Genomic DNA, 14,745 nt, shown 5'->3' with positions numbered 1-14,745 from the left:
GGCGGCGAGCAGCGCTGCCGCCGCTTCCCCGTCGGCGGGGCCGGGGACGCCGCCCGCAACTAGCTAACGCGAACAAGCCGCCGAGCGGCCGCCTCCTTCCCGCTCTTACCCGGTCGCTGCGACTTGAGCCGGCGCCGCGGCGTACGCCGGCAGGTAACGCGCGGCGCGGCCGGCCCAGAAGGCAGCTCCGGCACCGCCACCGCCGGCCGCGCCGCGTCGAGCCCGCAGGAAGGGGGGGCCGCCTCGTCCGCCCGCCGCCGCCCGCGGCCTCCCAGGCGCGGAGCCGCGAGCGACGAATTCGTGTCCGGCGGCCGCGAGGAAGGGCAGGACAGCGCCTAAGCGAGCCCGCCCGCCCGCGCGGAGCAAGCGCAGCCGCGGGGCCCGGCCCGGCCCGGCCCGGCCGCCGGCCCCCAGAAACCGAGGCGCTCTTCGAGACAGCCCGTTCCCCGGCTCGGCAAAGCGCCTGCCCTGCGCGCCAAGCGCAGCCCGGCGACAAACACTGGCTGAAAAAGCCTGTCAAATTTACCTTCAGCTAGTTCATCACCCCCCTCCCCAAAAGCGCGCGTGTGTGCGCGCGTGCCAGGAGAAAGATGAGCGTCCTTTCATTAACCTAATGGTAATTGCCAAAAGACTCCCTTTTTGGCAGTTTCACCTAATCAAAACCGAATATCTGTATGTGGCACTGACAAAATCAGTAAAACTTCACCTTCGACTTTATTGATCTGAACAGACAGGMAGAGTTTTCTATGGTGTTCAATTTAGGGAATTAAAAAAAATCACTCTGCTAACAGCATTTGGTACATTTCTAACCCATATGTCACCTCAGTGCTTTAAATAATTATATTTGCATGCAGGGAGTGATTCATAAATATGTCAGGACTGTGAAATATAGGCAGGCATTTCAAACTTTCTATTTAAAAAACATGAATTATGGCCACGAAAAATGTGTTCCCATTTAAGGGTGATACGAAGTATTTGGTGTCTAGTACGGAGGCCCATCCATCATATAGACAATAAAGAGAGTTTTTGCCTGACGTTGGAAATTTATGGTTGCCCTTCTCTGCCCTAATAACTCAAGCATTGTGTCAGCCTGTGACAGCCTTTGCAGAAAAACAGCAACCCTGTTATCAATCAAAAAGCCCTTTTACATTTTTAGCAAAACTCTGATCATCCAGACACCCTTTTAATGTATATATTACATCATTATAGATCATTCTGCACTTTTATTGCAACTCAACAAAATGATCCATCACTTCAGGACAGTCCTGATGAACGCTGATGTAAATTATTTGCACGTCACTAGTACAGTACAAAATGAAAAATGTACTTTAGGTGGAATTAATTTTAGGGTAAAAAGCTAAAGATGAAAGCAGTTGGGACTAGAGAAAACCTAAATGCATCATTAGGGGTGGCTAAAAACAAGCTAATAGTTATTAAGATAACCTTTTTTTTTTTTTTTTTTTTTTGGGGGGGGGGGGAATCGTAGACCTTGCCTGTATCAGGAAGATAGCTAAGATGTATGGCATGCTTCTTCCCCCCTCCCCCTCGCAACATAGCTATCTTGTAATTACTTCGAGGATTATTGTTCACGCCATATGTGATTTCAGGCAAGGTTAATTATTGGGGTACCAATGCCTTTCCTAGCGATACGCTTTAAACTTTCTCTCTGTATCTAAGGAGATGGTATTCCTAAAGCTGTTTAAGACACATGCGGCTGATCTGCACAGTTTCCATAACAAAGTTGTCAATAAACACTCTCTACATTTTGGATCCAAGTGAAGAAGCTAAAGATCGCCTCCATTCGTGTGCCACAGTTAATTTCCGAAGGATTACTGTAACCAAATATGTGCTTAGTTAGTGTAATTCTCTCACTTAGCCTCCAGGCTTTTGCAGTAGATAAACCCAAAGATGCCTTTATGATTTCTGAGATTCAATAGTCAGACCAAGGTGTTACAGAAGCTAAAAGTCTTTTTTTCACTCTTAAAATCTAGGCAGCAAATATTAGTTCAAGTACGTATGCATGAATTAGCGAATGTATTCGCTTGGTTTAGGCTTGATAATTTTAATCGTAGTACATTTAGTAACATGGAATGGATTGACAATCTCTATTCACTTTAACAGGAAGCATGCCTAGCCTTTCCCGTGCCATCAAACTCGTTTGGCTTGCCGTCTCTCTATCTCTTTCTCTCTCTTGAAAGTTACCTTAAGGCTTATTTAAAATAAAAAGTGTTTGCATCAAAAAAAAAAAAAAGTGTTGAACATAAAAGAAGATAGTTTTGGGAAACAGCTGTCGGTAAAGGGGTTTCAACATAGGAGTAAAAAATCTTTACGCTCCTACATGAAACTCACAGCATCCATAGAAGAATCTATCAAAAAGCTTAAAAGGGAGGGCGTTTATTAGGGGTATTAACCTCTTCCTTATCTCTCAGCGTAACAAAAGGGAAGACGACTGGAAAAACTCACTTGAAAACACTTTGGAAAAGGTGTATTTCCGAAAGCAGTAAGCAAATAAAAAAGTAATTTTCTGGTAGTTGAGTCAAAATAACACTGACGAACAAAACTCATGTCCATTTAAATGTCACTGCTATTTTGAGGATGGCTATAAAATTATCATTGCTTATACGACAATTAACTACATCTCATGCTGTGTAAAATATATATTGTTTATATATATTAGGAAAGTAATTACAATCTTAAGGGTAAATATTTTCAAGTACTATGCAAACAGAGGAGAGGTTTGGAAATCTTAGTTTCTGTTGGCAAGCATTCAAACTATTTGCTTTAATAACATTCTGAAAGAAATACCCTCAGCTCTGCAAGGTACCTGTGCAGATGGATCAGCTAATATCCGCACACATGCAATCTCGTATTAAAAAAAAAGTCTTTTCCCCAGATGTACAAATTTATGATGCAGTATTTCTAATAAGCCATCGTATTTTTTTTATTATTCGAAGCACTTTTTTTGGCTTAAAAAAAAAAAAAGTGCCGGACATGCATCGTTTACAAATATCTACTGCAATGCAAATCTTTATAAAAGCCTTGGGGAAGATAGATAAAGGCAAGCACGACCAGAGCAAAATAAAATCGACACACAGGACAGACAGACAGGTAGCTGAAACATGTTATGCCGAGAAATACAGCACAGGCAACTCAGCAACTTTGTTTCTGTTAATTAAAAGCTTAACCTTGTTTTAAAAAGATAGAAAAGAAAGGGGGGGAGGAAAAAAAATCTAGAGGGCCTGTAGGGTTGTTGCTGTTCAATTTAAAAGACTAAACGCCCTTTACCAACATGATCTACAAAATCTGACACTTAAATGACAAGAGAGCAAGCTCTCAGAGAAGGCACACTGGTGCCGAGGCTTCTGCAGTTCCCTCTCCCGAGGGAAAAACAGGCAGTCCGGGTTTTGGGGGTAATCCTGACCAGGGTTTGCAGCTCGCCAGCCTGACCTGTCAAGCGGATTATTTTAGAGGGAGATTAATAGGGGAGGCGGGCTGCAATAATAATCGTTTTGTTTGATGTGACAACTTTGATAGGCGTTGATTTACTTACAAACTGATAGGCTTTTAATTGAGCGCCTCCATCCAGCTTGAGATGAAAGGAAAACCGCATTGAAAAGCTGCCCGAGTGCCCTCGAGCCTCAATACTGATTAGCCATCTCGACAGTGAATAGTTCAAGGCATTTTCAAACTTTTTTTCTTCTCTCTCTCTCGCTCGCCCTCCTCTCCTCCTCAAATATCTGCCAGCCCACTCCTTTTTAAGAGAAAATAAATCATTTCCATTGTGTGCAAATAAAATCAACTTGACATGCTTGCCAATAGCTGGTAGGTAAAGGAAAGTGTGGACTGGCACTTGTTAATTAATTCCTCCTTTGCTTTCCTTTTTTTTCTTTAAGTTACAATTTTCCTTTGTTAGAGGAGGAAGACGGGTTCCAACCTTTAGTATTTTTAAAAGGCGAATAAAAACAATAGCCACTAAAACTTCAACAAGACTACACAAGTAAATGCCAAAGAGCAAACCGGCTGCACGGACTCATTAAAGAGGGATTCCTCGCAAAGGTATCGGGCAGGACGGAATCCATCTTCTTCAGCTCAGGAGAAGAAGGGAAAAAAAAAAAAAAAAAAAAAAAAGTCAACAGCAGCCAAAACAAAAACTATGCATCGCTTTCAAGCTGCAGTCCCATCGCCTGTCCGATGTTATGCGTGTCCATCCTAACTCCAGGACCCTTGCTGAAAATCGTTTTCTGCGTGTGTTAAGCACAGTGAACAAGCTATCATGGCTAAGAAATGCTTTTTCTTTGCGGGGTGGGGGGGGAGGAAGGGGAATATCTCTCTTTTTTTTTTTTTTTTAACAAGCGTCTACGTAAAAAAGTTTACAGTTCTGACTGCAATTTAAAATCTCATTTCAAACGCTCAGCGAAAAAAAAAAATGTCCTCTGAAGTTACTAATTAAACTGCCCTCTTATGCGTTGCCTTCAGCCAGAAGGACCCCGGTTCGTGTTGTTCCCCCTCTTCTTCACCCCGCTTTTCCCGTCGATGCGCTGCCCGTTTTACACATGCACCGGGTGCCGCCTTTGCTTCCTTGCCTTACAAGTAAAACAGCCCCTTCCCGAAACTGCCCTTACCTCCACAAGAAAAGAGAGGCGGAAGGGAAAATGGGGAGGGGGGAGCCTTCCCACAGCTGACTCTACCTTAAGACAATTAATCTTTAGTCTTTCACCCTGGGAGGCAGGATAAATACAACGAGAAAACAGATAGGAGTCTCCCCGGTCCTGTAAGGAAAACAGCTGTTCCAAGCACTTTAATGCAAATGAACACAAATGAAGGTTTCAGCTTTTTTTTTTTTTTTCCCCTCTTCCAGAGTTTTACTGCACTCCATTTATCAATTGGACTTGACAACAAAAGAAAGAACTGGGGGAAAACCCGGGGCAGATTCAAGTCACTTCCACTCTATATAAAGGAAGGGGGGGAGTTCCTTAAGGGCAAGTTGTGGGTCTTGTCAGTCCTATTGCAGTATCATTTTTTTATGCAAGGTTTCCTTTGCTATCCCCCCAACCATTACATTTTCACGGTCTCATAAAATGACCGCGGTGATTGCAAAATTAAAGTACGTTTATGACTTTCCACTGAGAAGTTGAAGGCAGTAAACCCTATGTTTTTATAGAAAAATATATAAATTAAGAAGTTTGTTAAAAATAACTTTAGAAATACAGAAATTGGGGAGTCTGTATATTTACCCTGCTCTATACACGCTATTAAAAAAAAATGCAGCTTTACTAAAAGACACTAAATAAACGTATGCGACTGCTGCATTTAAAATGCACCGATTTACAGGGCGAAAAACCTGAGAAAAACTGCCGTACGCATACCAAAAAAAAAAAAAGAGAGAGAGAGAGATCATTAAAGGCTATCTGAAACATCTGCTTAAGGACTGGGGGAGATCGGCGTTTCAAGGTGGGGGGGGCACTTGGTTCAGAAGATATAAACACGACGAGAAAGTGAAAGTCTTTCCTCTCGCCTACTCCTTCCAGGATCAGCGCCTGTTCTGGTTGGAGTCCAGGTCAGAAATTGGACGCGACCCCTAAAGCACTTGCCTTGTTCTTCACTTGTCAAACGTGTTTTATCTCTAAGTGACCTTTTTGTTAATGTTGTAGATTGTGTGGGCCACCATGTCAGATCCGGAAACAAAAGTAAAAGATTGATTAACACATTTTGCCTGTGAAAAAATGTTATGGGATGAGGAGGTGGGGGAAAGTGGGATGGAAAGTACGAAGAGAAAAAAAAAAAAACGCAATCCAGTGAGCAAGAGAAGGGCTGGGGAGTCCACTCGAGGCTCTGCCAACGTTGCGGCGTACTGCCCCCGATCCCTGTCCGCCGGCACGGCAGAAACGGGGTGAGGTCTTTAGAAAGAGGACAGAGGAGCAGGCACGCTGGAAGCGCATGAACACAAACCAGTACGCCCACAACGCCAACGCGGATGGATAATGGATAAATATCCATGAGGTGCCCAGCACAGCCTCGCCGAAATTAAACAAASGTATCAATAGCGAACCGATACGATCGCTGCTACCGTAACAAGCCCAGTAACTGTGACCGAAATCCCGGCGGCTCTAAGCACCGTCCCAGCCACGCCGCTGCCCGGGCCGGCGGCGCGGCCGGGCTGCCTGGCCCCGCCGCCGGGCCAGCGCCGCGGGCGCACGGCCGAAAGGCTCTTCCTGGCAGCGCGTTGCCTGAGCTCCGGCCGGCCCTCTCGACCCTACCGCCAGCGCCGGGAGCCAGGTCGCCTTTTAACAGCCGAAGATGAGAAGCGGGAAAGAGGAGCCCCGAAGCAAGCGAGCCCCGGCCCGACGGGCCCGCACCGCGCGGCCGCGGCTCCGCCGAGGGGTGCTGGGCGCCCGGCTCGCAGCAGCAACTCTCCTTTTGCTGGCATACAAATTGAGTTTACTCGAAGAACGATTTATTCCTTAAATTGAACAGCTCTGTTTTCAAAGGAGCCCGTCTCTCTGTCTCTCTCTCTCTGTTTTCCTTCCTCCCTCTCCCTCTCTCCCCCTTCAAGTCACACCAGGCTTGTAATCAGCAACAAAAGCTGACATAAATCAAGGGCGGATTGACAGGGGCTGACAAATAACTGATTGATTGCGGTCGGGGAGCATTGACAACTGACGGAGGGGAGGAGAGACCCGAGGAGCGGAGCGGCGGCGGGCGGTGCGTGTCACGGCCGCATGTGACTCCCGCCTCCCCCAATCCCGCCGCGCTACCCGCGCCGCCGCACGCTCGCACCCGGCRCGGGCGGCGACGTGCAGGGCGGCGCTCTGCAGTTTCACGTCCGCATCGAGCTCCGTTTCGTGAGGCGGGAGGCGCGGAAAGCCTCCCCGGGGCCTGGCGGGGACGCGGCGGAGCCCYGCAGGGGGACAGCGCTGTTCCGGCGGGCTCGCCCCGAGGGGGCGCGTCGCGCCTGTTCACGCGGTGTGTCGCGAGCGGAAGGCGGCGGTGCGAGTGTGGGGGCCGCGGCGGGGGCGGCGGAGCCCTGCGGCGCCCCTCATCCTCCCCCACCCCCGGCTGCACTGCGCCCCGCAGCCGCCCCGCTGCCGCCGAAGTAGGCGCGAGAGCTGCGGAGGGAGAAAACCTTCCCAGCGCGTGATGTGAAACACAGAATTAACGCCCAGCCCGTCCTAGGAGCGAAAACAAGGAAGGAGGGGAGGGCAGAGGGAAGGCGGACGAGAAAGGGAAGGGAAAAAAAAAAAAAAAGAGCGAGAGACCATTAAAAACAGAGAAAAAAAGCCCCAGAAAAGGGAACGTCACATCCCCTTGACCCTCCAATCACCTCGGGGTCCCATTTGATTGGAAGGCGGCAAAGGCTTTAATCTCAGACTAATTCAGCTGCTTTTGAAGTGAGTTTCTTTGCCAGATCCCGGGCTGGATGGGCAGCGGCTCGCATCACAGCTGAGCGGCGGAGGCGAACGCACCGCGCCGCGCCAGCGAGGGGAGCCGAGACCCAGCAGCGAGGGGGACAGCGACACACGCTCGCAGCCCCCCACCCCCGCCCCTCAGCACAGCCCAAGGATTACTCGGCTTTTTTTCCTCCTCTTTCTCTCCGGCCAGATCCCGCTTTCCCTCCCCCTCCCCGCCAGAGAGCCACAAGACATTTTATGTTTGTTTTCCTGTTTGGGGGGCGTGTGGCTTTTCTCCCTCCTCACCCGCAGAAAGCGAGCGAGCGTTTCCGAGTGCGAGCGGCGCGACTTGCCCCAGTTTTCATGAGAGGTTTTGGGTCATGATCACATCGCCCTCGCTTTCTGCTATAAGAAGTAGTAAGCGCAGCAGCAGCCTCAGCGAGCCCGGAGGCAGCCCCCGCCGCAGCCGCAGCGCCGCCGACCTCGCCGGGCCGAACGGGCACGCTGGGAATAACGGCAGCAGCGCCGCCGCCAAGCCCTGCTTCCACGCCGTCCCCCCCTCGGACCCGCTACGCCAAGCCAACCGTCTTCCCATCAAAGTCTTGAAAATGCTCACGGCGCGGACTGGACACATTTTACACCCTGAATACCTGCAGCCTTTACCTTCCACGCCCGTCAGCCCCATCGAGGTAAGGACCTCGGAGCCGTCCCCGTCCCCCTAGCTGTTTCTCCCCCGCTGCCCGAGCGCCGGCTTTGCATGGCGTCTCCTCCAGTCTCCCTCGGCACTTTCCTTCGCTTTGAAATGCATTTATACCAGGAAATAGGCTTCTTTTGATCTGGAGTTGGTGCGAGGAACTGCTTGTGGTTATTGCTTCCATATTCACTTGGCTAACACATAATTCCTATTTAAATTAACTTTTAATTTTTGCTATTTTTATTATTTTTTCTTTCCCCCCCCCTTTTTTTTTTGGAGAGAGGTTTGACTGAAAGGAAACGACCGCTCTGGGTTCACGGTCCGAGCACGCAACTAGGCAGCAGTCGGAGTGCCAAACAATCTTCCCTTTTGCAGGGAGTGCTTGGGGGAAGGGGGGGCGCAGAGAGAGACAGGCTCAAACGTGGGTGCGGCAGGATGAGTATTTCAACTCCCTAACCATTCGCTTTCAAGTACCGACACGCTTTTATACTTTGGGGGCCCTATTCGTCCCTTTTTTCCATTGTCGAGGCTGTCGGTCCCTCTCGGCGTAGCTCGCTGCTGTCGGGACCGAAACTCGCAATGGAGAGGGTGGTGGGAAGGGTGTGTCCGCAGGAATGAATGATTTCATTACGGTCTTTGCGGAGTGAGGACACTACTCTCCTTCGGAGCCTGGCTCGCCGGCTAACTCGGGCTCTGTTTATAAATAGTGTCAGTTCTCAGGGCACAGAAGCGCTGCAGCCGCTGTAGTTCATGGCCGTGCTTGTGCGCCTGCACGTCCGACACGGCGAGCAGCAAATCCCGAGACGCGGAGCTTCGCGCTGCGCGGGCCCTGCTGCCGCCGCCGAGGAARCAGCCAGTGCTGGAGGCGGCCGCGATGGGCTCGCACAAACATGAAAATCCCTAGCCCCCTTTAAAAGATTTGTGGAAAATGGTGCATGCAGGGGAGGGGGCTGTCAGGGTGACGAATGCGCGCAAAATTGTTCTTCACTTCCAGGCTGTTCTCTGGGAAAACGTACGGGCAAGCGACCTATGTATGCTCCGGGGTTTTGCTTAGACCCCGATTAAACCTCTGCCTTTGTATGTCCTTCTGATTTCTGCAGCTGGACGCGAAGAAGAGCCCCCTGGCCCTTTTGGCGCAAACTTGCTCGCAGATAGGGAAGCCAGACCCGTCCCCTTCCTCCAAACTCTCTTCGGTCACCTCCAATGGCTCCGGAGGGGACAAGGACTCCAAGTCGGGCCCGCTGAAGCTCAGCGACATCGGCGTGGAGGACAAGTCGAGCTTCAAACCGTACTCCAAGCCGGGCACGGAGAAGAAGGAGCCGGGGGCAGCAGGCTGCGCGGGCGCCCCCGCCGCGGGGGTCGCGGCCGGGGAGAAGTCGGGATTCCGGGTGCCGAGCGCCACCTGCCAGCCGTTCACCCCAAGGACAGGCAGCCCCAACTCCAGCGCCTCCGCCTGCTCGCCGGGGCTGCTGCCGGCGGAGGGCAAGGGCGCGGAGGACAAGAAGGATTCGGAGGGCTGCGGAAAAAGCGGCAGCTCCGGCTCGGAGGGAGGCCCGGGCACCACCAGTATCAGCCACAGCCGGATTAGCGTGAGCTGTGCTGGGATTAACGTGGAGGTCAACCAGCACCAGGAGAGCACGCCGGGCTCCAAGCCCATCGTCTCGGACTCCGCCTCCTCGTGCAGCAGCACCACCGCCACCTCCTCAGCCTCCGTCCTGGGCTCCGGCCTCGTGGCTCCCGTCTCCCCTTACAAACCAGGCCAGACAGTCTTCCCCCTGCCCCCGGCGGGCATGAGCTACCCGGGGACGCTGGCTGGAGCCTACGCCGGTTACCCGCCCCAGTTCCTGCCGCACGGAGTGGCGCTGGACCCCACCAAATCCTCCAGCCTGGTGGGGGCCCAGCTGGCCGCCGCCAGCAGCCTGGGCTGCAGCAAGCCGGCGGGGTCGAGCCCGCTGGCGGGCGCGTCGCCGCCGTCGGTGATGACGGCGAGCCTGTGCCGAGACCCGTACTGCCTGAGCTACCACTGCGCCAGCCACCTGGCGGGCGCCGCCGGCGCCTCCTGCGCCCACGACCAGGCCCTCAAGTCCGGATACCCCCTCGTCTACCCCACCCACCCTTTGCACAGCGTCCACTCCTCGCTGACCGGCGCCACGCCGCCCTCGCTGGCCGGCCACCCTTTGTACCCCTACGGCTTCATGCTCCCCAACGACCCCCAGCCGCACATCTGCAACTGGGTGTCGGCCAACGGACCCTGCGACAAGCGCTTTGCCACCTCGGAGGAGCTGCTTAGCCACTTGCGGACCCATACTGCCTTCCCGGGCACCGATAAACTCCTCTCCAGCTACCCCAGCTCCTCGTCGCTGGCCAGCGCAGCAGCCGCGGCCATGGCGTGCCACATGCACATCCCCACGACGGGCGCCCCCGGCAGCCCGGGCACGCTGGCCCTGCGCAGCCCGCACCACGCGCTGGGACTCGGCAGCCGCTACCACCCCTACTCCAAGAGCCCGCTGCCCACCCCCGGGGCCCCCGTGCCCGTGCCCGCCGCCACGGGACCCTACTACTCCCCCTATGCACTCTACGGGCAGAGACTGACCACAGCCTCGGCTCTGGGGTACCAGTGAGCACGGGCAGCGGGTCTGATACACAACCCGGAGTCTAGTGGCGGGGGGAGGAAGCCCCTCGAAACTTTATAAAAGTTGGAAAGAAAAAAAAAATCTGACTTTTTATAAAATAGTGTTCATTTGAGGACTGGATCCATGAGCACTGTATTTATTTATGTTAGCTTCAAGCGGGACAACGAATCATAAAGTGCATTACTTAACTGAGCTCAATAGGTAAAAGTGGAACACCCATTGTAGAATATAAATAAAAAAGATAGAGGTCTTCTCTTTAATGTTACTTTAAAATTGCTATGATTGTATTGTAAGTTCTTATTTAATGTCTCATTGAAACAGAAAATTTACATGCATGTTTGTTACTAAACAAAAACAACTCGCAATTTGTCAGTTATAATTTCAAATTGCAATTATTTTTAAGGTGTATACCCTTGAAAGAGAATTGGTATTTTTTTGTATGTATTCTGGAAGAAAAACAAAAACAATTTATTCCAAAAACCTCATTTGCCTTATTTTGTTCTTTAAAAGGAACACTTAACTATTTTTAATTTTTAAGTCCACCCTGTAAAAGGGGTTAAGTAAGGTTTACGTCATGTACTAAAATAGACAATGTATCGCTTTAAAGATTAAAATTCCGTATATTTGATGTATTAAAAGGTTTTACTTTTTTTTTATATATATATATATATATGCTTTGATTCTGTTATAAACCCGAGTATGTCTCGGATGGAGGCGACTGCTAATTTCTCCTTAAGTGTTTATTCAATTTCAATTAAAAATAAAAAACAAAGTCTTTTTATTGTAACCCCCAGGACTCTCCTAAAAAAAAAAAATCAGTGAGAGTATTTTTCTTTTCAATAAAATTTGTAGCTACAAAATGGGAAAGCTGAGAATCGGCTAAATCTTCTCTCACTTTCCAGAGGAAAGTTAACCTTTTTTAATGTTTTACTATGAAGGCCTTTTTTATAAAAAAAAAAAAAAAAGAATTTAAATTTAAAGACGGTTTTTTTTCTGTAGAAACAAAAGATGAAGGCAGGACTTACTTGTAATAGATTACCTAGATTATCTGAAAGCTTTTTTTTTTTTTTTTTTTTTTTTTTAATTCATAACTATTCGTCTCCTTTTCTAAATGAGAATTTCAGAAGCAATTAGGGAAACGCTATTTGATTTCATTCAGTTATTTTCAATTTCTTTCTTCAGTACGTACCGTAGCACAAATGATCCTCACGTTTAAAAAAATGGACTGCCCTGAGAACTCCTTTTCTTTTAAAAGAAAGGGGGGGCGGGGAGGAGTTCAGCATTTGATCTAAATTTACTCTTTACCGAAGTGCAGTACCAAACCCGACGTGATGCCGAGAGAGGCTGCCCCTGCCTGTGCCGCGTCTCTGCCTTCCCAGCTCTGGTTTCCCACCACCCAAGGCCACCGCCTGGCTCCACGGCTCGTCGTCCTGCGCTCAGGTAGGAGCAGAGGGCTGCAACGGAAAACCCAGAGCAGCTAYTGAAACTGCGGAACAAACAATTGCAGCCACGATAATCGGAAAAGCAATACCCAAGCCCATAAAGGCAACGCCAGTGAAGAGCTTTGCTCCCTCGATCTGTCAGGCGTTTGCAGGAAGAGGTTCAGGCGGAGCCTGAGAGGAGCTCTCTCTCACAAAGTCTCTCTCCCCCGCTGCGGGTTGCCCTCACCCCCGGCCCCAGCGCAACGCAGGGGGAAAAAAAGTTGCAAGCGCCGACTTTGCTTGACAAATCACTGATTTTTTTTCTCCCTCCCTCTCTATCCTCCACAATATAATTACTGTTCAAACTTTCTCGTGGAGCCCAGATGCTAATTAGTCTAATGCATTTACTCCAGATAATTAGTAGAAGTTAGCGCTAATGTGCAAAGGAAAGAAAAGTAGCAAGCTAATGAAGCCCTGGCGCTCGCCCGGCCGGCCCGGCCGCCCGGCGCGGCGCGCCTGCCGCTCCCGGGCCGGGAGCGGAGCGGAGCCGGAGCCGTGCCGTGCCAGCACCGGCGGACCGGAGCCGGCACGGAGATGTCGGTCGGCGGCTGCCGGGCTCTTCTGTGGCTCTTTCGGGACGCTGATTTGAAATCCGCACTGAAAATAGTTTGTGCTATCAAATGTGTTTTCCCCCTTAAATGGAAAAAGGACCATTGCACAGCTCTGAAGGGAATGTAAAATGAGCTCGCGTTATGAACCTATGAGTTAAAGAAAGGGAGGGAAGGGCAGTACTGTTAATCGCACCAAGTAACTTTAAAAATAAATTACGAAATGGACGCAAACACAAGAAGTAACCGAAAAAAGGCTTTGCGGGGTGGGTGGTGATGGTGAAAGACTCATTTAGCGAGTCAGAGAAATGCGGAATAAGCTCGCAAACGCTCACCCCACCGCTGCACGCCTCCCGCCCTCTCCTGCAGCCAGACTGCCTTTGCGCTGGCTGGGTAGCCCGAACGACGCGCGCTCCGCGCTTTATTTTAACCATCCGTAATTTGAAGAAAATTACATTTCCGTCTCCATCTCGGCGTGCAAACAACTATTACAGATTTGCAGCGATTAAAAAACACCAGCACCACAAGCACTCTTCTGCACATGTATTTTACAGTTACTGATTTCTAACAGACGCATCTCAGATTTAGCTAGCTACGATGTATCAACAATTAGGTGTTTCGTGGATCATTTTAAAAAGAGTGTGAGACAGATTTCTATGTACTGGAGAGCTTAATTGCTGTTTTGTGGATTTCAGCTCTGTAAAAATTATATGCGTAAGGACTTCGGATGTAAGAAAGAAAATGAACACTTAACGTTATTACTGTTTTGCTCAGATGCTGTCCTCAACATTAATGAAAAATTAAAGTAGCTTATTTTATAGAGTGGTGATAAAGAGGTCCCTCCTAAAGGCTTGTTAAATATTTGACCTGGCAAATGTCACCTAGGATTTTGATATTAATCTAGGAAATCTGCTTTTTTTTCTAATAGAGATTGACTTATGGGCATTAATGTTTTTACATAAAAGGGCTGCATTTGTTATTCTTTTTCCTCGTTCTTACTAACTGGATGGGTTGTGGAGTTGACAGCAGCCGCTGGTCCATGCCACCGAACTAAAATAATTTCACAGTGAAAAACCAGCTCGAGAGGACAAGCAACAGAAGGGCAAAACCCATCAAAACCTGAAACTCAGATCAATCTGACCGGAGTCAGGCATACATTACTTTAAATTAAACAGTTTCGTCTTTCTCACAAATCTTTTTTGAACATTAAAGATAAACTCATGTAATATTTAAATCAACTCTGGTCAGACGCTAAGCGCAACTGAAGAACCAGAATAAAAATTAATGAATTTCCATCCACTCTCAAAGGCTTCCTCTGGATGCCACTTCGACAAAATACTTCTGATAAGCAATGCTTGGAAAAAGAAGGGCTCTGTTTATCTTATCTATGGGGAAATGTAATTAAGCTAGTTTTATGAAACAATAAAACATCAGACTCCACAGACAGCAAAGGAGTTTCTGTAACACATCTGAGCCTATACGAGCATACGTATCTTGGCTTATATGTACAAGTCCCTACTAAACACCCACATACATGTTTGCTTTCCCCACTTTAGAATACAAAACGTATGCTGAAGCTCAGATACAAGGATGCCTTTATGATAGGAAGATTTTATTCAGCAATAGGAGGAAACAGGAGGGTCTATTTTCCAGTGTTGGAAAGATACCTACTGCCCATCAACTATCTTTGTAACTAGTTTCAGTATCACTAGCAAGATAGTTGCAATGCTATGGCTAGGTATGACCCTGCTCTCCGCGAGTTTTTTTAAGGAACTGCCCGTGTCTACAATCGAAACCATACAGGCAAGTCAAGTCCTGAGAGGCCCAAACTTTCTAAGACCAAGTTAAAGTGCATTCCTACTCTGTAAAAATAAAGATCAAACTTCATTCTTTCACATTTAGAAAAGACAGGCAGAAATACTGCCTTTCTTTAATACTATTCGCTCTTCCACAGGCATTCGGTAGAGTGCCGTTTAGGGTTTCTTTTTTTTTTTTTTTTTA

The 14,745-nt window shown here is 49.1% G+C and overlaps 2 protein-coding genes across 2 annotated transcripts in view; one reads left to right on the top strand and one right to left on the bottom strand.

Annotated features, from left to right (window-relative positions):
* Positions 1 to 14,745, bottom strand: part of LRMDA (leucine rich melanocyte differentiation associated) — a 983,368-nt gene that overhangs the window by 704,449 nt on the left and 264,174 nt on the right. The window lies entirely within an intron of this gene.
* Positions 7,373 to 11,575, top strand: ZNF503 (zinc finger protein 503). The gene is made up of 2 exons (XM_085312290.1): positions 7,373 to 8,077; positions 9,183 to 11,575. The coding sequence occupies exons 1-2, from the start codon at positions 7,769 to 7,771 to the stop codon at positions 10,701 to 10,703; spliced, it is 1,830 nt and encodes a 609-aa protein (XP_085168416.1). The 5' UTR covers positions 7,373 to 7,768; the 3' UTR covers positions 10,704 to 11,575.

This window comes from Rhea americana, unplaced genomic scaffold (genome assembly GCF_003343005.1).
Source record: "Rhea americana isolate MKP2758 unplaced genomic scaffold, rheAme1 scaffold_36, whole genome shotgun sequence".
In the NCBI taxonomy this organism is placed as follows: Eukaryota; Metazoa; Chordata; class Aves; order Rheiformes; family Rheidae; genus Rhea; species Rhea americana.
Note: the sequence above shows the minus strand (reverse complement) of the source record. Positions and strands in the feature narration are given on the sequence as shown.